At 41.1% G+C, this 21,505-nt stretch overlaps 1 protein-coding gene across 7 annotated transcripts in view; it reads right to left on the reverse strand.

The window, feature by feature from the left end:
- SEMA6A (semaphorin 6A) overlaps positions 1-21,505 on the reverse strand; it is a 116,601-nt gene that overhangs the window by 43,260 nt on the left and 51,836 nt on the right. For all 7 annotated transcript variants that reach the window (XM_030003877.1, XM_030003882.1, XM_030003879.1 and 4 more), the window contains exons 2-10: positions 20,830-20,967; positions 18,065-18,182; positions 12,842-12,902; positions 11,278-11,340; positions 10,320-10,421; positions 7,412-7,502; positions 4,339-4,458; positions 3,197-3,285; positions 2,077-2,294 (exon numbers count right to left, since the gene is read on the reverse strand). In XM_030003877.1, the coding sequence (XP_029859737.1) occupies positions 2,077-2,294; positions 3,197-3,285; positions 4,339-4,458; positions 7,412-7,502; positions 10,320-10,421; positions 11,278-11,340; positions 12,842-12,902; positions 18,065-18,182; positions 20,830-20,929 (962 nt within the window). In that variant the 5' untranslated portion in view covers positions 20,930-20,967. The remainder of the gene's footprint in view (positions 1-2,076; positions 2,295-3,196; positions 3,286-4,338; positions 4,459-7,411; positions 7,503-10,319; positions 10,422-11,277; positions 11,341-12,841; positions 12,903-18,064; positions 18,183-20,829; positions 20,968-21,505) is intronic.

Consider the following 21,505-nt stretch of genomic DNA (forward strand, 5'->3'; position numbering starts at 1 on the left):
TTTTTTTACACATGAACTACTCTATTCGTGTCTGACTTTCACCACTTGATTTTATCAGGTAAAGAGCATGAACACAGCTGGCTGAGGCTTTCAATCCTGCTTTTAGCTAGTAGGTTATTATACACCAAAGAAAAAATGTAGGAACTATACCGTTCCAGAGAATAAAACTAAACTCATAAAGGTATATAAATTGATAGAAAAATAACTGTTTGAATATTAAAAGGTTTCAAAATGCTTATTACTGAAGGAAACAAGTAGGGAGTCTTAGTTTGACCTTCACAGATTGGGTTTTTTTATATGGAAGGAAACTTCAAAGCTCTATATTAATGTGATACTACGTAGCAAGAGTTTTAAATGGAGGCAGCCACACATATGCTGATGCAAGAGTTGGTCAAGGGTATATTTGGCCACACGCAGGACCACATCCTAAAAGACACCTCAAGACCCACACCAGCTAGAAGACTTTGCACTTTGCTAAATTGAGCCTTAAGAAAAAACAACCCTAAAATCTTGCGGTGTCCTATACAGAACTAAAAGCACTGAGAACTGTGCTCAACACATAACTACACAGTGATGGAGGGATTGCTGCGGTGAGAAGACTGCAACAGCTTTTACTCTTGAGGATGGCAGTTTGCAGATCCACAGCGTGATAAAGCCGTAAGGATGGACTACTGTGGATTGCAGCCAAGCCATCTCCCAACCGCTGGACTACAACCCATCACCAGTTCCTACTCGGGGTGACCTCAGGTTAGACTGGGGAATCTCTTCCAGCTCACTCTAGGGTGAGGCTTTGTTCCAGAGATCAAAGATATTTGTTGCAGCTTTTCCTCAGTGGAGGAGGAATGAGAAAGATGCGTCCATGTCAGAGGTAGGTCTGTTAATGAGGTGTCTCCAAGCCTATGCACCTTCCTGTCATCTTCAATGTCTGGCAAAAACTGGGGCCTAGAAAACAGTACCTTGATTTTAACACCAAGTACTTAGATTATAAAATTCAGGGTTTAAGAACAAGTATTATCCATGACACACCACAGGAAATACTAGCAGAGTGGGAGGACAATCTCAATTTTGAGATAATCTCAAGATACAACCTATTTTCTGATGCTGAATCTCTGTTCACTTGTTTTTATTAAGCCAGTTTGCATAAAAAGAGATCATCTTAATTTAAGCCTGTATTCCCTATTGGTGGCATAATTATTCCATTGCAGTTCCTATCGTTTTGATGTTAAAAGCAGTGATTATGCATTACAGGCCTGGGCTTACTCTCATTTGAAGTCAGTTCTGTGCATGACCTCACTGAGGTCAGGCTTTGACAAGAGGTGGCGAGTGTACAGCAAAACCAGATGAATTTCAGCAATAAAGTTCCCCTTTCAGCTCAAACGTTACTCTGTGGAACAGCAATATATTTTTTAATTAGAATGCTACTATTTTTTTAACTTCTCTGGGAGACCTCAATAATTAGATACAGTTACTCTTCTAATAACTTCTGGAGAAACATGTTATAATGTGCAATGGTAATAAATTCTTTGCAGATGAACTTTTGGAAAACCATGCAAACAATGAAATACGGGTGTTCTGGGGACCTCCTCCCCAGCCAGCAGGACAGCTTAGGATCTTGACTTTCCCAGGAGAAAATGCAAGAGTCAGTAGGGATGCATGAAATAAAGGGAAGGAGCACTAATGTGGTTCTTGGAGGTTTAGATGTAAACAGGACAGACCCAGTCCTTTCTCTGTGAGAAAAAAACCCCGTATTTTCTCTTTGGAATAACATTCTGCAAGTTACATGCTGCAAAACTTCTTGGTGGCTGGTCTGAATTATTCCCATGTAAAGAAAAGTTCATCCAAGGAATGTTTCCAGACAGTAAATGGCTGAAAGCTGCTCTAAATTATTAGGTATAAAATGCAGTAAGCAATACCAGAGTATCTTAAAATAAAACACAAATTATCGATAAGCGTGTGGTACATAATAATTACATTGTATGAGCAATCACTTCTTGTACCTTCATAAAGTAAATAGAAACTGCAGTGAAAAGCAAAACATAAAGGAAACAGAAGGTAAAAGGTTATTGTGCCTATTACCTATTATATGGAGTGGAGAAGGTTGCTAAAACAACATCCCGGCCGTTGAAATGGATAACATCTGTAACCGCCTGTAGTATGTTAAAGTAGAAGTGTGAATCGCCAGGAACTGAGCAGTTCAAGCGAGCCTTGAGAAATGAAGTCCACTGTTTTTCCAGCACTCTCTGAGATCCTCCCATGTCATTTTTGCAAACTTGAGCCACCCTTGGGAAAACTACCTGGAAGAAGTAGAGCAAAAATAATGGAGAAAATGAAATGTTTGTTTGAACTAAAGTATTTTGTTGGAGTTGTACTTTTAGAACATTTGGAATAACATAGCAAGGTGCTTAATTTAATCCCATGTTTCCATAATCTGTGACAAATAAGAAACAGAGAAAAAATTCAGCTTTGGAACAGTGTGCTATAAAAGATAAGGCTGTGGCATTTACTATACAGCCATAAATCCTTCAGGAGATCTGTTCTCAACCCATATAAAACTCATTTCCATACAGACTGCTTAGCTTTCTATTTCCCCAAACAAAAGCACATTTTATATTCACAGTCCCTGCAACCCACGCTGCCTGCTCTGACTCTTGTGTTTTCAGCACTTAAAAACTATGCAAATCTTGCTGGGCTTTTATTCCTGCCCTCCACCTTTGTGACCTTGGTCAGCTTTTCTGACTGCTTAGTCAGAAAGCTATTGTGAAATTAGCAAAAATGCAGAAAGTGTTTAATTATTCTTTGCAGAACAGCAGAACACAAAATTCCTGCCCCTGTTTACTCAGCACTCCAGATTTCTTAAAGAAAAATATCTCCCTGCTTTGGAATCCATTTTTAACAATTACCTACTATGCTGAACTAATTACATTTGCCTTGTGCTTTTTACGATTTGAGAAAAGATATTCCAGCATACACGGTCACCATAAGAAACCACCCTGTTTCCTTTCAAGACAGTGCAATGTTTCACTCCAACCAACCTTTTGGCTTGAGCAATAGGAATCTTCTCAAAATGATGACCTTGTCATCATGATTTATAGTTCTCATTTCAAGGTCACTCCTAACAGCATTGGTCCAAGAATAGCATATGTTTTCCTCCTCTTGAATCTGACAAAGTCATTCAAGGCAATGTTTTTGCCCTTACCTTTCCCATGCTGTTGTACTCCACTGCTATTTCCCGGAAGAAGAAGTAAATGTAATTGCCATAGTCCACTGCCTGGACAAAGTATGGTTCTAGAAAGAAAACCCAGGCATCCTATTTAGGCACCATGTACAGCATATAGCATGCAAAGAGAAGCCAAATACATTCACACTAAACATCCAAAGGTGAAATGCCCACATTAGGCAAACTTGTTCAGTTTTCAGAACTAGCAACATCACCACCACAGAAGAATCACTCTCTGGGGACAGGACAGCTGGGGTCAAGTCTGTGCAACATCACTGCAAGGTAGTTGAGGGTTTGTCACTAACACGTCTGCCCCGCGTTGTACGAGGAAAGGTAAAGAGGCAATATATAATGGTATGCCTGAGGGGTCCAAGCAGGGCTCTTTATGGCATGCAGGCTGTGTGTGGAGGGAATAACAAACCATATAACTGTTTCTGCCCACACATGTCTGTAGCAGCAAGCAAAGTGGGACAGCTAAAACTGACACCTGGCAAAACATTTCTGCATGCAGAAAAAGACTTCAAACTATGGCTTTGCTCACTGTTAAAATCACTTCAAATGCTAACTATTCATAACGCCTACATGAAGCTAAACAGCTCCGTTCTTAACAATGAGGGCATTTAGAGCACAGAAATTGCCTAATTCAATGGCAGCTGTACAATCCCTATGAACCATAAAAGAAAGGCTTTGTGCAATATTCCCATAATTTTATTTTCATTGATGAATCTTAATGTTACAGGACAAGCCCTCTATACTTCATGAAGCCTTGACTGTTACCTAACACAGTGCTGGGGCAGGAATATTTTCAAACACAGCCCAAGCACACTGAGCCCTGCAAGCTCCAACCTTTATATCCAACAGCTGTAAACTGATGGATTTCAGCTTGGAAAGCTCGCTGGAATATATATTCTGATCTACCATGCTCATAGTTTCTGTCAGGTCCAGTAACTTGGGGTCAGGAGAAGAGGGAAGAGATAAACACATCAGTGTAAGTAAGAGATGCAATTTACTTCCTTCTTGCTGCCAGAAAGCGTTGGTGAAATGAAATGACAGAGAGGTCTGTCAGGAACCCAAGACTCTCATCAGAGATGCCACTTTTTTAATTTTGTTTGTTTATCTACCTTTCAACCACTTTGAGTCATGTTTAACTGTCCGCAGAGTTGGGCTGTCTCCAAGGCTCCGGTATATGACTGCATCTATTGCAAGGAAGTCGGTCACTGTGGCAGAATACAGCTTTCCCTCTGGGAAGGAAGGAAAGAAGAAACAAGAGGGGAGGAGCACTGGAAATAATATAATCACCTTCTCTCATAAGTCAGATGAGATGGGGCAAACAAAATCATCACAATCTCCTTAGGAACACGGAAGGGAAAAAATCCAGCTAGGTAAATGGGACTGAGCACTGAACAAGCAAGTCACCAGTTTTCAAAACGGTAGTTTCAGAGGGAGGCTGTGGGAGAAGAAACCTTATGGTGTAATTCTTCTCCACTTTAGGTAAGTCATACTGAACTACCCTATCCAGTTTGCCTGCACACGCCTCTGGTTCAATGCTCATAAATTCTGCCTATGTATGTGAGCAAAATAATTATGGGGAAGCCACGACAGAACTGTTAGTTTTAACTGGGAGGGCAAACCAGGCAGGTCTTAGGGACTGTCAGCTAATTGACACTTATGCAAATTTCTCCCTTTGAGAGCACTTCTCCTCTGCCAAAGATCACTAGCAAAAAATTAAATAGCGTGCAGGGAGCTCAGGCGAAACAGGGATGCAAAGAGATGGAGGAGGATTGCCTATCTATGTTTCTTTTCTACAATGTGTTTTAGGCATTTCCTGCATGAATTATGCATTCCTCTCTCTTGAAGAACCAGAGGACAAGCGGTAAGAAAGGGTCTACAAAATGGCACCCCAAGGACAACCAAAAGATGCAAAGCTATCAGTAAAAGCATGAACTCCAACAACATTTTTAAATGCTAATCTGTTTGTGGGTCACGGTAACTGTACAGGGATGTTTTCATGTGCGAGACAGATCTTGGAACATGATGTCTGGTAGGAGCACAAGCACCGTGGTATGAGGACAGCAACTTGTGTCTCTGTTGTGTCTACATAAAAATCAGAATGGCCTACATCTCCTTTGCCCGAGATTATTTTGGGTGCTGGGCCTTGAAGGCGCCAGCGCTGAGAACATACCAAGGACAAAGCAGAGAGGCTTCTATACGTCAAGCTCTCCTCACTGCACATACAGACAATGTTTAATTTCAGCTAAAGATTTAAAAATCAGACTGTTTGTTATTAGCAGGACTGTACTCTTTGTTCTGAGTCCCACAATTCCCATCACTATTTGGCTCTTTAAAACGGACTTTTTTTCCTTAGCAAAACCAGAAAAAAATAATTAAAAAAAAAAGCAGATACTAAAACCAATTTAAAAATAGAATAAAAAGCTGAATTGTTTAGATATGGATGTCTGAACTCATGTTAATACAATCACACATTTATTTTCTTTCCTGCCAAGTTCCTGAAGACTATGTGACCAATTACAATTCGCACATATCAGCTGTAATAGTTACACACTGCAAGAAGAGCCATATTCATGTAAGTGCACCCAACAGACTCAGATGACCTGGATTAGTGCCCTAAACTGCTCTGAAACTATTTTTCACTGCACTCTGAAAAGTTATCATGGGTATCAATATGTATGGCATATCAAACAGTGATTTTCTGAAGCTAGGAGATTTACAAGGTATATTCTACAAGAATTCACTTGAATAGTATCAAATTTATTCTGAATCATCATGAAAGATTATGATCACTTCTATAAATATTCTTTTTATTTTCAAATAAAGCAAGGAATTCTTCAGTAACAGAGTAGGCGTTATCTTATCAAACTTCAACTGAATGCAAGGTAAGTGTTTACATTAAGTTGGTCATATATGCTTTCTTGGCTAGTATAGTGAGAAAGGCCCTTCTGAAAGGTCACTCAAACTGCCCTAAGGATTGGGAATCTGAGACACATGGGGTAAAACTTTCTCTGAAGGTGTCTCTCTCTTTCCATCATTTATGAATTACCTGCTACAATCAGATAATTTCTACTTTATGTTCTTTTGACTGTAATTAAGAAATTACATACTACCACCATCATCATCACCATTATTTTTGAAACAAAAGGACTGATTTATTTACACTATAAAGAGTAAAAAAAAGAAAAATAAAATTGCAACCTCCTATAAAATCTGTCCTTTGTGAGGCAGATGCCACCTCAAACACAGTAGTGCTTAATCAAGTCCTCTGGCTACAGACTCAGTTGAGAGTGGCTGAAATACTTGCACACTCTTAAATCTTCAAAGGAATAGCTAAAGCATTTCCACATGAGTGCCCAGGCTCTGCTTTCTAGCATCACACCTGCTGAAGAGGACTGGCATTACCATAAGTGGCTTCTGTATTATCTTTACCACCTATTTTACAGCCAAATCTAAGAAAAGATAGGCAAGGTTTACACTAAGAGAAGTTCAATAAAGAAACAATTTAACCAGGAATTCATGAAGAGAAGTACAAAAATACCACATAATCAACAGCCCAAATTAACCCCATTAATAAGCACTCATTTTTTTTTAGCTGTTGTAGTAGAAATCAGTTAACTGTATTCTGCTGCATGCAGCATAAATCATTATTAACCAACACACTTCTCTCCTTTGTCTACAACAGCTGGTAACACCACATTGAGATGTTTTCTGCTTGAAAATAAAATCACCTTCCCTTTCCTTCTAGATCTAGAAAAGGGCATATCACAGCATGTTCCCTAGCTTCCTTTTATTATGAGGATTAACTTAAGCTTACAGTTGTTAAAGAGCATATCCTGCCCGGTCCTCATTAAAGTCCACTCAAGCCTTGACTTTCCTTGACTTTTGCAGAAGCTGGATGCAGCCAGAAATGGTGCCTCACACTGGTCTGGCATCATATTATCACAAATCCAGGAAATACTGAACCAGGAAACTGAGGCTTCAGGCAATGTTTATGATAGTGAAGTCAATCCCAGAGAAGGGAAGGGCTTCCATGCTAGTGACTTCCTCATGCCTCCTATTTTTAGCCATTATTCACTCCCTTGGCAACCTTTTAGATTTTGGCATTCTGGACTCAAGAGACACAGTGCTATGGTGAGCCTGGCTGCAGGACAGAAAGAAAAAAGTTTATCTCCGTCACTTTACCTGCGAACAATGCAACATTGGCATGCTTTGCATCATAGGGACACCTGGCCATTCCACTGAATTCATCTCCCAGGAACTCCAAGGTATCCATCTGCAAAACGAAAGGGAGCTCCTCAGATAGAGAAACAAAACTTCTTATCCAGGATGAGGCTTATGACAGTGTTTCTTTTTTTCTGGGCAGGGAGGAATGTCCTTTCTCTAACTGTGCTCCTGACTATGCGTTAAAAACCTGACAAAAATCATGGTGTTAAATAAAATCATTCTGAAGAAAACGTATCCAATAAGTCAGTCATTCTTTTGCAGCTAATCACTCTTACTCCGACACATTTTACAAAAGTCTTCAGTCTATATTTTATCTGTACACAAGCTTCCTGTTGAACTACAGCAGGCTATGTGGTCTGTGGTTCTGGCAGGGATTCAAAATTTATCCTCAACAGTGATCCAACAGAAGCGCTCTTATACACAGAAAAGACTGCAAGCCACAGCAGTCAGAAGAAACAACACTAGGACAATTATCTGTGTGTGCATTTTTCTCCCCAAAGTCCGGAGATCCTTCTTGCTCTAGTCTCAACAGTGGTGCTCTCTTCCTTGATTTGCATACTCAGAAGGATGCTCTCCAAGTCTTACTGTATCAGTTGAGTCTGTGTCAGGGAGAAATCCTCTTACCATCAGGCAAGAATTAATCTGTGCAGGAATTGTAAAATCTGAAGCTTAAGTGTAACTCCTGGGAAATAAATTCACCCCGGGCACCGATAATGATACAAATACACAGATCAACTTTACGCTAAGTTCAAGAGGGTTTAGGGAGCTATAGGGGAAAGGTACAGCTCTTACCTCTTTAAGATTCTTATACCACCGTATTTTGGGAATAAGAGTCTTTCTAGCATATTCAAGTAACTTGAGCAGCTCATACTGTATAAATCACATACAGTACAGGTTCAAAGAGCATGAAAAATAAGACACCCAGCACCATCAACTACTCCAATCAACTTTTCGCTTGTATGTTACAGAACCCAAGTCCTCCAGTGGACAATTTGTTGTCATTTGTTTTCTGTCATGTATCCTTCCTGTCAAAATCCACTCTGAAGGGAATTAGTTGTGTTTACTCAAGGGCTGAAAAGCATTTCACATGATAGTGAGAGGAAACGAGTTACAGCCCTGAGCAACTTTCACTGCACTGAGCCCCACACCCCAGGCTCATCAACACTTCCATTGTTAGCGTGAAGGGACAGCCCTGTTTTCTGTTTGGCACATCTTTTGTGCTCTCTCTATATAATGCAGAAGTAAATGGAGCAAAAGCCAGGTCAGGTGTTGGAGACCTTCTGCTGTCTCCCAGAGGTATCACTATCCAGCCCTTGCAGCTCAGCAACTGGTGAGGCAGTCTGCAGAGGCCATGCATCCATCAAAGGGAATGAAACACCTGCAGTAAGGCTAAGGAGGGCGATTTATATCCCTCACATCAGGATGCCAAGGAAATCTGTATTTGTACTAAAAGACCTAGCTTTCTAGCAAGTGGACTAGTTGAGATTTGTTAGCCACATTAATGGTACTGAGAGCTAAAAATGGACAAACTGCTGGAAGACTAAAAACAGCACTGAGAACGAGAAGCTTTGTTGCATGCTAGGAGCAGGATGCAAGGAAAATAGGAAAAGAATAAATGGCTGTTAACAGAGCAGCTATCTGTACCACACAGTTACCAAGCCACAGGCTTGTATTTTTATTCAGATCTGATTCTTCCTTCACAGACTGAAAGAAAAGACTACCCTGAACTTCTCTCCTGTGTTTCCTAGACTATAGCCATCACAGTGGCTAAACAAGGTAAAGCAGCATTGCAGAAAGAGCAAGGAAGAGCAGCAGTCACAGCAAATACCACTAAGGCAGTTGTTTCCCTGGATGTTAATGTCTTTATTCTGTTTTTTACAATAACACTGAAACCAATGACATGAATGAGAATTGTGCTGTGACTTTATCAGAAGCAGAACTAGCAAGCTGTCTTCTTTTTCCTAAAGAAGGATGAGAAACAACCTGTTGGACATAGCAGTGCCTGGAAAAGAAGACTCTGGATCTCAAGAGCCTAAGTAAATCCATTTCAAAGCTACTCCAGAGACATCCACTGTTGGGGGTTATATCAGATTATACTGGTGCAAGTCTGAGAAAATGGGAAATATTTGAATAAATGGGCCCTGTTAAAATGCAGATAACAGGGACACAGTATGTCAGTGGAAGAAATTGGGGTCAAGGAATTAATGTCAAGTGTCTACGGACCAGCACAGTTTTCTACACTGCTCTAAATAATGTTTTGGCTTTGCAGATCCCCAGCTAGTGAGGAACACATCACCTTCCTTCTGTACCTTCCCTGTGGAGATCTGCTGTCAATCACTTTTACAGCATACAATGCCATAGGACCTCCACAGCTTCCATATCTGTGGGGTCCCCAACACTAATCTTCTCAGCTTTTGCTGTGCTAAGCCCTCAAGCATCCTGAGAACTGGCTTTGGGATTGAGAACAGTACAATAGAGACATTTAGAACATGCTACCCCAGAGGTAATCCTCAGCACCAGTCTATGACTTGATGTGGGTGTCAGTGAACAAGCTGAGAAACTTTCTGAGGAGTGACTGCATCCCCAAGCAGGGATCTGAAGGATTCCCCACCTATGGAGGGCAATGTAAAGTGGCAATAAACTCTTGACCTGCAGAAGAGTTGCAAAGAAGTAGGTAATCAATGCAAGCAGTCCTCAGAAATCCACTCAACATTGAGGTCTGTAGCACTGAAACGAGTCAGGATTAAGTGCTACAGAGTTGAATGATGCACTGTTGAATGACAACCTCATGCTGTTGCCAGCATAGTCACAATAAATCCCACAGAAAGACAAGGCATAAAGGAAATCCCATAAACAAATCACATACCTTGTAGTTCCTGCAAGAAGGGTTGAATGCATTTGTTCCACAGATAAACAGTGTATCCTCATTTCTTTTTAGGAGAACCTTAATAAAATTATGACATTCATCCTGAAGAAAAATAATAAAAAGTATTTTAACTACTGCATTTTGGGTGTCTGGTTTTATTTTTATGCCATGATATTTTATCGTCAGGTCTAGAATGAAATTGGCTGGTAGCCACTGTGATATTCTGGGCTTTATTTCAACTATGTTTAACTGACAATGAGCAAGACGCAACTGATTTATATTCTAGTGGTTTAAAAATGGTTACAAAGAACTGAAGAAATGATATTCATATTACAGCTCAGATTTTTCTATTGTTCACATAGGTGAATTTTGTTTGAAAGCTGTTGCTTTCCTCATGAGTGAAAAATCTGATCTTCTCATCTATCTTGCTGTAAGACAGTAGCATCACCAGTGCAATGTATTGGCATAAAGCATCTGTAACTAGAAGGGGAAGCAGGTGTAGAGAATCAAAGAGTCTGCATCTAATTCTGATACCTCTTGTGCTAGTCATAGGTTACAGTAGGGTGAAATTGGTGTGAGAAACAGTCCTTCTACAACTGTACGCATTCATGCTTTCTGATGCTTTACACAAACTTCTCGGTAAATTCCTGCAGGAGGATGGACAGCAGCACTTAGCTTTTGAGGCAGTAGTAAGCAAAATCAGTACACTAAGCATTATGTCCAAAATCCTCAGTGCTTTAAGTATTTCAGGATATTGCTGTGGCTCCTGTCATAATGTTTTACCACATTAAAAGTAAACTATTTTTGCAAATTAAAGCCTTCAGTAAGTTGATGAAAAAAGCAATTACTGGCAAGAAGTGAATGGCATGATCCATTCCACATCACAGCCAGCAGCCTGAGATAATAGTGAAGCAACTAAAGTAAAGTGGCAGATGCAGAAGAAATGAAAATTGCCTACCTTATGTTTTCCCTTCATTCTGCATGTGTCTACATCAGCTTGTCTAGATTTCCATGTCAATTTCTGCAAGGATCAAGAAAGAAATCAATTAGAGCCCAGAGGTTGTTGCATTTGATTTCAGAAGTAGAAGTCCCTTAGGGGAGAATAGCTGTTGAACATATATTTATTGAAAGCTTTCTGCACCCTTTCTCCATGATTAATTCACCACAACAATGAAAGATCAGTGATGTGGAGCATTCACTTAATTTTGTGTTGCCATCTATTCATTAGACTAGAAACCTATCCTTTTTTTTTAAAGCCTAAACCAATGGAATTCAGCAATAAGCCAACTTTCAAAAATATGTGCAGTTTTCTTAAAAGTAGTAGATGCTCTCTTCTTTTGATTTGAATTTCTTCTGCACATCAGAATAAACATTTATGGACTATAAGCCCTAACTGGATTCTAAATGAAATATGTATTCTAGAAGACAACATTTTAGATTAGCAAAGAAATTAAATTCAGGTAATTCTTATCACTTCAATTCAGCTAACAGGCTCAGAGAGCCCTCCACCTATCAAGATACTGCTGACTTTATCTGCTAACACTCTTTCTCCAGAACATTTACAGGTAAATCCCAGCCTGGATATTTTTGCGGTGAGTTTCAGGAGTGGTCAAATGTGGTAGGCTGATTAATTATAATAAAACTTTACTTAAAACACATGGCCTAAGATAGTAACACCTTAGACACTATTGCCACAGTAGTCCTGACAGTGTTTCCCACCAGTAAACTAAGGCACAGTGCATTCATGAAGTGCTCCACACTGAAAGAGTAAACATGGATGTTTATTTCCTTTACAACCCTGTGCCCTCACTTTTTGATGAGCAATTGGGCATAAGCTCATCTTCAGCATCTTTCATAGTTATAATGAAACACTCACTCCTCCTACAGTGGAATTCATCCAATGCCCAAATTCGTACGAACTGCTGGACCAAGGCCGTGTTTGGCACATATTACACAATGTGAATGCAATGCAAAGGAGCTGAAGAGAGGTTATTTCTAGTATGCTTATGTTAATACAAAAAATGGTAATGCAGACAAAGCTCTTCTTAGTTTGAATGTAACTTCCCATGGAGATAATGTGAATACATCTACAAAGTGGTGTTATAATAAGATTTTATTTAGTGAGTACTTGCATGAGTGAATAAAATTTGTAAGCATGAAAATATGTAAACAGCACTTGCTTTTTATGATGAAAGTTTCCGTATACTTAATTGGGATAGTATAGCTGTTATAGAAAACTGCTGAATATAAATGAATAGATGTTTGACAGATGTTCCATCAGGGACCTCACTGTATTTAGGTACAGATTGCTTATCAGCCCAGCTAAATGACTTATCAGAAATTCACAGAGGACATGATTGCTATTCTAGCTTTCCCCAAATATGATTAGCAATGCCATCTTACTTGCTTATTACAGTTTTTACAGCAGCACTCACAAGTTGTTTGAAACAATGTCATCTTCCTATTTATTTGAAGTTTGTTCTAGTGTCCTTGGTTTCTGGATGATGATAAAAGCTACTTACTTTGCTAAAATAAATTTCTTCTGTATGTGATGTGTCCATATCAACAGTATAAATATGGTCCCTGTAAACAAAGGCAAATGAATGCAAAGTCAAATGGAGTAGTCAGACAGTTCATTTTCTATGAAGAGAGCTATCTATCACAAGATAATCCATAATCCATTCAAAAAAAGATCACAGGTCTTACCAGGGAACGTTATTGGCAGCATCGCCTGCTTCTCCCAGAAAAGCACCTTCATATATAAACTGTTTTCCTTCCCATTAAGAAAAAAGAAAAATGCTACAGAACTTCGAAGCAAGATTCTTTCCCAAAAGCAATTATTTGAACAAATGAGATTTTGGAAAGGAGATGAGCCTCATATAATTTCTGCTCTATAGGTCCTACAGCAGATGCCACGATCTAGCATGCAGATGTTTTTGCATATCCTGACATCAGCTGCAACAGCTCGTAGGCAGCCTTTGCCAGATTCCTGGGCTAGCAGTCAATGTGCCACATTTAGCCATTCAGGGTTAAAAAGAGGTTAATGCTTCTTTCTTTCTTTTTTTTTTTTTTAAATTATGTGTCTAACCTCAGTTGTGATAATTTGATTGACAATATGGTAGGCAAAAGGCCGACAGCCACAAAACTATTCCCAGAAATCATTCTTTTCTTCACACACCAGTGGCCAAACTAAACTAAACTGTAAAATACTCTTCTGAAAAAAAGTTCACATTTCTTTCTTCCATTTACTTTCCTGTTTTCCTGAGAACCTGTCCCTCTCTACAATTAGCTGCCAATCTCTCCTTGGAAAGAGGAAATAGACTCAGCTACTCAGGTGAAGAGATATTTTTAAACATTCTCCTCTGTGTAAGCTGAGAACAAGGACATCTCTGTATGGAACCTAAAATTTGAAAAACCCACCAACCCACAATGCTGTCGTAACCACCACATCCAGTTGGGACTGAGCATCTCAATTTTCCTTGAAATAACACTGACTTTTTTCAAAATGCAGGAAGCTGTGCAGATGGAGCATGATCCACACCATTGGAGGGGTCTGCTAAAAGTAGGGTACAGACTGTTTCCAGTCTCTCAAGCTTAGCTTCATTTTATTGGGTTTTGGTGAAACAGTGCTAGTCTCTTAAATAAAGCAAACACAAAATACTGCTGTAAGAGGAATAAGCAACACTTCTCTCACATGGAGAAAAGAGGCAGCATTGTTGTGGGGAACTGGCTTTTAAAAATCTACTGTCTGCCGCGGCGCTTGAGGCTGTTTGCTTTGTAAGACACCAAACTGCGGAGCTGTGGGTTTTCTTCTCCTCCAGACTCTGTAAAACCAGAGCTGTCATTTACTTCCAAGATTGGTTTAATGCTTCAGTTTATTATTTGCCTGACTTTACTGGCAGAGCAGTGGTCAGGGTTGGTGCTGGACTAAAATTACCTATTAGCATGATACCAGCTTCAAAGATTACTGCACGGTTCCATTTTTATGTACATCACTCTTTGTTGCTGTCACTCCTACTACATAAAAGTGGGAACAAGACTTCTTGAATTGCAAATTAGGTGTGGCTGGAGCTCTAAAAACCTTTTAGCACAGCTCTTGATTTTAATCATCAGTCTTGTTTTCCAGTGGTTATGATGCTTTCTTTTTAAACAAGACAATTAGAAAATACAGTGGTGGTACTCAGAATGAGTCTTGAGTTATTTAGTTGCACTCTCAATAAAACAACTCTCAGAGGACTTACTTTCTGGTTCAAGAAACCGCTCAAAGACAACTCAGATGCTAAGTTATGGGATCATCTGAAAGAGGGTTAGTATCACGCAAATTACACAGCATTTTCTCATGCCGTTTGTGAAACATAGTTGCTGACAGTGTCATCAGCGAATGAAAGAGCTGTCAAATTCAGGGGAGGACTCTAACCACAGACAATGCGGGATTGTCCTTGCCCTCCTTTTCCCACTGCTGCCCAACTCCTACTATCTACTAGCTGTGGTATGTGTACAGCTCACTGCTAATTAAGTTATTCTAACACAAATTGACTTAATCCTAGAGCTTCCGTTTTTCCCACCTCCAGTCAGCAGAACCAAGTTTTGTTGCCATGGCATAATCTTGTGGAGGAAGGGAATTTAAATAATGCCACCGGCTGTGCATGACCCTTGGCCACTCAGTGCATCGTCTGGAAATGTGTAACTGCAAATGAGGAGGAAGCCATCCTGATTCCTCGTGGGCTCAATAAACCATTTTGTACATACACATGAGGGGAGGCAGATAATGTGAACAAAAGCTGCCACCATACAAGACAATGGGAGGAGGAGACATGGCAAACTTAGAAAAGGGTGTGTGTGCATGGGTGTGGGTGAGTGTGAGAGAGGCAGCGAGGGAGTACCCTTCCCACCAGGAGAAAGAAAACAGAGCTGGTCCTTTGCAGACTGCAAGCCAGATATTCGGACAGTATGGCTTCATGGGCTTCAGCTGAGTTATTCTAATTTACTGGATATCTCTGCCTGATAACATGAAATAAAGCCTTTCTGAAGTGACACAAAATTTTATTTGGTAATAGCTAATACAGGAGTCATGTACCCCATACGACAAAATAAGCAACTGACAGACAGAAATTTTGTTCTATGCCAGTAGCTCAGTAATAAAGTGTTAGCAGTTCTCAAATCTGACTTTGTCCACTCCTGCGCACAGAAACGGTCTGCAAAGTAAACACTGGATTTTCTAAAACAAGCAAACAAACAAACCCACCCAACCCAAACCCAACAACGCCAAAATAAAACCTCTCAATGTTTAATAATTTGTTTTGATTGCTTTTCAGATAATTGGGTACAAACATAAACTTAGCATCACTATATTTCAATGTCTAAAAAAACCAGCATGAAAGCAACATCTGATATGATAGCTAAGGGATTTATGTTAGCTACAGTTTTCAATAAATCTTGTTACAAAACTCTGAGAAACACCTTTGACTGTGTACACGTTTGCTTCAGTCTCTAGATTTACTACTACCTCTAAAGGAGATGAGGTATTGCAGTTATAAAGTTTCATTCACCCTAGTTATCAAAGGATGACTCATTTTCTGAAGTTTATTACTTAAAGATAAAAATTACCTTTGAATTTTAACTTGTATCACATAGGTTTCTCAGCCCAGCAGGGATTTTATTCAGTAACATGTGGAGGGGGAAAAGAATATGTCAAAGAGTTTTTAAGTTATCAAAGGAAAAAAGTGTAAGAAGATTTTTTTGTGCTTGTGTAAGTACAAAACAGACCGGGTCTTTATTCTTTTTTGTAGGTCACAAGACCCTAGGAATATATAAGCACCCTCATTGTAGTAAACTGTTTTATACAAATATATAGCCACATAATATGTAAGAATGCATATTCAAATACCAGCACATATACTATCCCCCAAATATTTGCATTCTTTATCTAATTTGTGCACACAGTGGTTTCATATCCCAAAATGTTTCGCTGGGTTTTCCTGCTGTAATGCCAGTCGCTGGGGCACTGCACCAGTCTAATTGCGTCAATCTCAGTCTGGGAACAAACTATGAATACAGCAGAGCAAAATCCACAAAGCGGATTTACCACCTTCCAACCGCAAATGATTTCCTAATTTAAAGCAAAACAAATAAGGAAAGCAAAGGGAACTCAGCCATGAAAAGGAGGAAATCCTGCCACCACCTTTCAAACCCCTTCAGCCTGCTCCCCCGCCTTGCTCATTATCACACTAAATGCAGCAAAAATACTAATCCCCAAGCTCAGGCAAAGTGCAGGGAGGCCTTGCTGTGGGGTTGCCCGCACTTTGTGCCCTACAACCAACACCACCACAGCTCCCATGGAAGGATGCATGCTCTTTGTCCAGACCACGCAAGGGCTTGGCACGAGTGAGAAACCAGAGCTCCGCCACCCAGACCCCATACAAACTGGTGTATGTGAGAAGCCCAAAGAAGCCATGCTTTGCCGGTATAGCTGCAATGCCTGGGTAGGGGAACGGGTAGAAGTGTGCTCTTCTAGCAGCCAGCGACATGACTAGGTAACAACGGCATTCGGTGACTCTGCTGGTGTAGCGCAGCTGATCGATTACTTGGTGCCGAGTGGAGATCAACAGACAGATCTCCAGCACAGGACACATCCGACCACCCAGAAGACAGAGAGTGTCTGTTTGAGAAGAAAGCCAGGCAGCTCCCGAAGGCTGCCAAGGGCTTTGAGGACAGGCCTGGTGGTGAGAGGCTGCCTGTTCAGCAGCTGTTCCCTCTCACCTCCTGGCCATCCCACCCACCACTTCTCCCATCTGCATGAACAGCCTGGCTCTCTGTGGCACACGCTGAAGGGTGTGTATTGCTCCAGTGGAGGAGAAGGACCAGAAAACGTGCAGGAAACAAGCTGCTACCAGAGGGGCAGCTTGCGGGGAGGTCCCAGACAGGATCTGGGTTGAATAGCTCCTAAACTGGACTACCCACCCTTGCTAATCTGGACCCTTCTTGCTTTCATCCGGCATCCATCAGGTAATTCCCACTCTAAAATCGTCAATCTCCTTTGCTAACAACAGACAGGGAGAGGAAGTGTTAATGGCTGAGCTGTGCCAAGTTGGCAGCTGTATAAATCAGTATAGCTCCACTGAAGCTGATGGTGCCATGCTGAGCTATGCAAACTAAATGGGTGGCTTTAAATGCAATTTTTATAAAAAGGCATGTGCTTGTATCTGCACAGTATAGCTCTCCAAAAAAATCCAGACACCAAATTCAATTAACCTTGCTGAGTACATTGAAAGAACAGCAGCAAACATGTTTGCCTCTTTTTTGTCTTAAGATATTAAAAACACGCCTAAGCCAGCAACATTACAGTTTAATAACTCTTATCTGAACGTGCATTTGTGCACCATCAGACTCATTCTCTAAAATATGTCATTAATGGTGTGCACAAACAAAATTAGAGGATGAGGATGGACTCTCTGCTCTGCGGGGCTAAACAATTTCTCTGGCAACTTCGCTTTTGCCAGACTCAAAGGGAGAGAGAGGTGTGTACTCCTGAAAGGACTGGCTCAGCACCTCGCAAAACTGAACCTTAGTTGACCGACTAACAAGGTTTCCAATATGTCTTACTAAGAGCCTGCAAAGCTCTCTCCAAATGTGAGAAAATCCTAAAAATAATGTGTCCAGCAGAGAACAACTCTGAATATCCCTCATCTTCTCCTTCCTCCTCTGAAAGGAGCAAGGGAAGAGTGGCAAAGCAGGGGACTACTGACCTAGCAGCAACGTAGAGGGTCCTGTTCATGACCATGACCAGCTGGATGTCCAGCCGGTGCCTCTGCGTGGTGTTCCGCCCTGGTTTGTGACCCACAAACACCGGATACTGTCTTGTATCTGCAGGAAGGGAAAAAAAGATACAGGGTCAAAACAGAATCGCAAACTGAAATGGTGATAACATGGAGCACCATGGACCCCAGCTATAGCCAAAACCTGTGGTTTCTGTTCTGCTCTGGCAGCACAGCCTGGAGGGCTGGAGAGTTCTTTAAGGTTACAGTCTTTGCAGCTGCAAAGGAGAAAGTCATCACCTTTGTAGAAGACAAAAATTGTGAGGTTTTTTTAGAGCGTAAAGCTGTTCTGGAGCTCTTGGCACACAGGTACACAGCACTTTCTCACAGTTTTTCTTTCACTGCTTGCAGAGCTTAAATGTTTGCTCCTGGCTGCCAAAGAGTGTCTAGCAGGACAAAGCTGTTTCACAGTGGCCCATCAATCACCACAATGACTGGACTGGTAGTGGTTAAAGCAAAAGACTTGGCCCTCCTTGATTCAAACTGCCAGCTCCCTGGGTTTCCTTCAGAATTGGACTGCTGTTGTAGAACAGCTGTGGGGATTTCTGAGAAACAGTGGGAAACGACCACTTGGACTTTATAAAATGAAAGTCACTGCATATTATTTTGGCAACCAGTCTGATACTCCAGTTCTGGCAACTGGACAACAATACTGACTGGAAGCCCTGTACTGAGCTTATGCTATCAACAAGTCAGCTTTCCCTCCCACTCTACAAGTCAGCAAGAGCATTTATTCACTCTGTTCCCATAATTTTTTGGTGAGACCTCAGCATACATGGGGTGTGCTGCTGCTCCCCAGACGATCTGTGTGTACAACAACGGCGAACACTTCTGACCAAGGGCCACCTTGCTGTTAGACTTCAGATGTACATGTGATCATGACATCTAGATGCACAAACTAGGGAGCTAGTTAAGTAAACAAAATGACAGATGACAGCAGGAGGATAAACCTCTGATGAGCACCATCATCAATGCAGAACGCCTGCATGTGCATGTTATACAGAGCTGACTAGCATCTAGCTATGCCTAAGCCTTTTCCTCATCAATATGCTTTCCCAGAAACCTGGAGCTGTTTGAGGGAGTCTATTTCTTCAGAAACTCATCTACTGCTTTACTGTTTTCAGCTATTTTCCTCTAAAAGTATTCTCCCTATTAAGCTTGGTCAAAGTATTGATTCACAGCCTGGCTTCAGCAAAGCATCTGAGAGTGCCATGTGTCAGAAAGCCTGGTGATAAAACTGGATAGGAACAGGAGCTTCCCTGCAAACCAGATGCTGAAAACTCCTGGAGAAACAAATTAAGACAGCCCAGGCAGGATTTACGTTCAGAAGCTTAATCCTTCTGACCAAGTCCTACATGCAAAATGCCAAGTTGAACCGTCAGGCTGTTCTCTGTCCAGTTCCGTTTCCTCTGTAACTCACGGATCTCGCATGAGCCGGGGGCCTGTACATTCATGTGCACTTCAGCATGCCATGCTGCAGAGGAAAAAGTTATCCCATGTTCCACTGCTCCAAAAGCATCAAGACTGGCTATTTCTGCATTAGCAAGGACAGTTAGCATCACCCCTCTGAAGGGTGAAAATGTTGGTGCTGAAGACCCAGTGGTCACACTAGACAGGTTTCAGCAGGGTTTGCTTCAGAGCAGTGCTGCCCTGTTCTTGTATCCCAGATGCCTATTAGCATTTGGAGCACATCAAGTGCTCCCCTGGGGTCTGTCTTTCAGCTTGCTGTTACCCAAGACAGACAAGTTTACGGGTGCCAAGGCCACCCCAAAGCACAGTAAGCAAGGACAATCGAGAGATTCACTTTAAAATCAAATTCCTGACCCAAAGCAGGCTTAAACATAAGCCTACTCATTGCTGACTTGCTACTCCTTAGCATACTTTTACAGACCCAGGTGCCAAAGACTTCCTTTTAAACATCTGAACCTTTGGGAATTCGGAAGACTTTTCTTTGCAGTAATCATAATTGAGCTGAGGTAAATGTGAAAGAATCAGTTATGCTAAGCCTGACTTGCATGGTGAAATGCACAGAAAGCTTTCCACCTGTTTTGCCAGCAAATCTCAATACTAATTCGCAGCTGTCTGTGTTACCCTAGATTTTGGAGAGTTTGCCAATTACTGCTGGTAAGAAAGAAGACAGATTCCGTTACAAAAGATTCTTTGTCTTGATTTGGTTTTCAGCTACATTTCCAGCTCAGCAAAAAATGCCTAATGCTAAAGCTGAATCCATCAGAGTTTAAAGAAGTTCAGTTATTTGTGTTAGATCAACAAAGTATGTTTTCAGAGCTCAGTTTAGTGTGCTATGCTTGAAACTCTGAAGTGCTTCACTGGTTATCCAGAACTATACTTTCACAAGTCAGGTGAGGGACACTTTGATTATGGGGCAGAGCGGGGAGAAGGCTTCCTTCCTTTGCTGCTGGATAGAGGAAGATAATTGGTTTGATCATGCTACTGAAGTGTCTCTGTTTCAGGAGAAAGGCTGTGGTTTTGGAAGATCAAGGAGTTTACCACCCAGTAGTCATAAGTCAATGTGAAAAAGTCATGTTCCTATATTAGTATCTGAGAACATAAATTGCCTGATGTGGGAGACATCAAGAAAAACAACTTTATTCATTGCAACTGTAACAAAATACTGTTGATTTGAAGTCCCCTGATCAGTATTAAGCAAATGAAGTCCTCTGGCCTCTTATACTTACAGTTGCCATGCGAAATACTGATCGGCTCAGAATCTTCTGGGAAACCAGCCCCAGCAAAGTGTAGCAGTATGAAATATAGCAGCAAGGCTTCTGACCTCATAGTAGTTCAGCTGTGAGGCTTCACTTCTTCACTTCACCCTGTGGAAGACAAACAAGGGCTTAAGCACCTTCTGTCTATGCAGTTTTAACGACTGCATACAGAAAGCTAAAAAGAGTCAATGGGAAGTAGAAGGAGCTTTCCTTCTCCTCAAGCCTCTCACCATACCTGAGGAGGTATGTCACGTTTCTCAGAAGAGACTGCCCTACCAGACCAGTTTCCTTTTAGCCCATGCCCCAGCAGTGCCACGTCTTGCTTGAGGGTAGACTGAAGTACCTGTGAGTTATGAAGAATTTTCTGCCTCAGCTGCTTTTATGCAATAAAGAAACTTTGCCTCCCGCACTGATCGACAGCTAAGAAGAGTTTTCTGGGAAATATTTTGTCTTCCCCTTCTTTTGTTTACATAATTAGATGATGACACAATGACACACACCATAAATAAAAAAAACACACCACATTATTCTGGTTAAAAAGAGATTAAGGGTTATACTACAGGACTGATTCATACCCTGCAGAGTTGTGAATCAAGTGAAGAAACACTGAGAGAGCTTGATGAAGCATGCAGTGCATGTCATTGGG

Source organism: Aquila chrysaetos, chromosome Z, assembly GCF_900496995.4.
Source record: "Aquila chrysaetos chrysaetos chromosome Z, bAquChr1.4, whole genome shotgun sequence".
Taxonomy (NCBI): Eukaryota; Metazoa; Chordata; class Aves; order Accipitriformes; family Accipitridae; genus Aquila; species Aquila chrysaetos.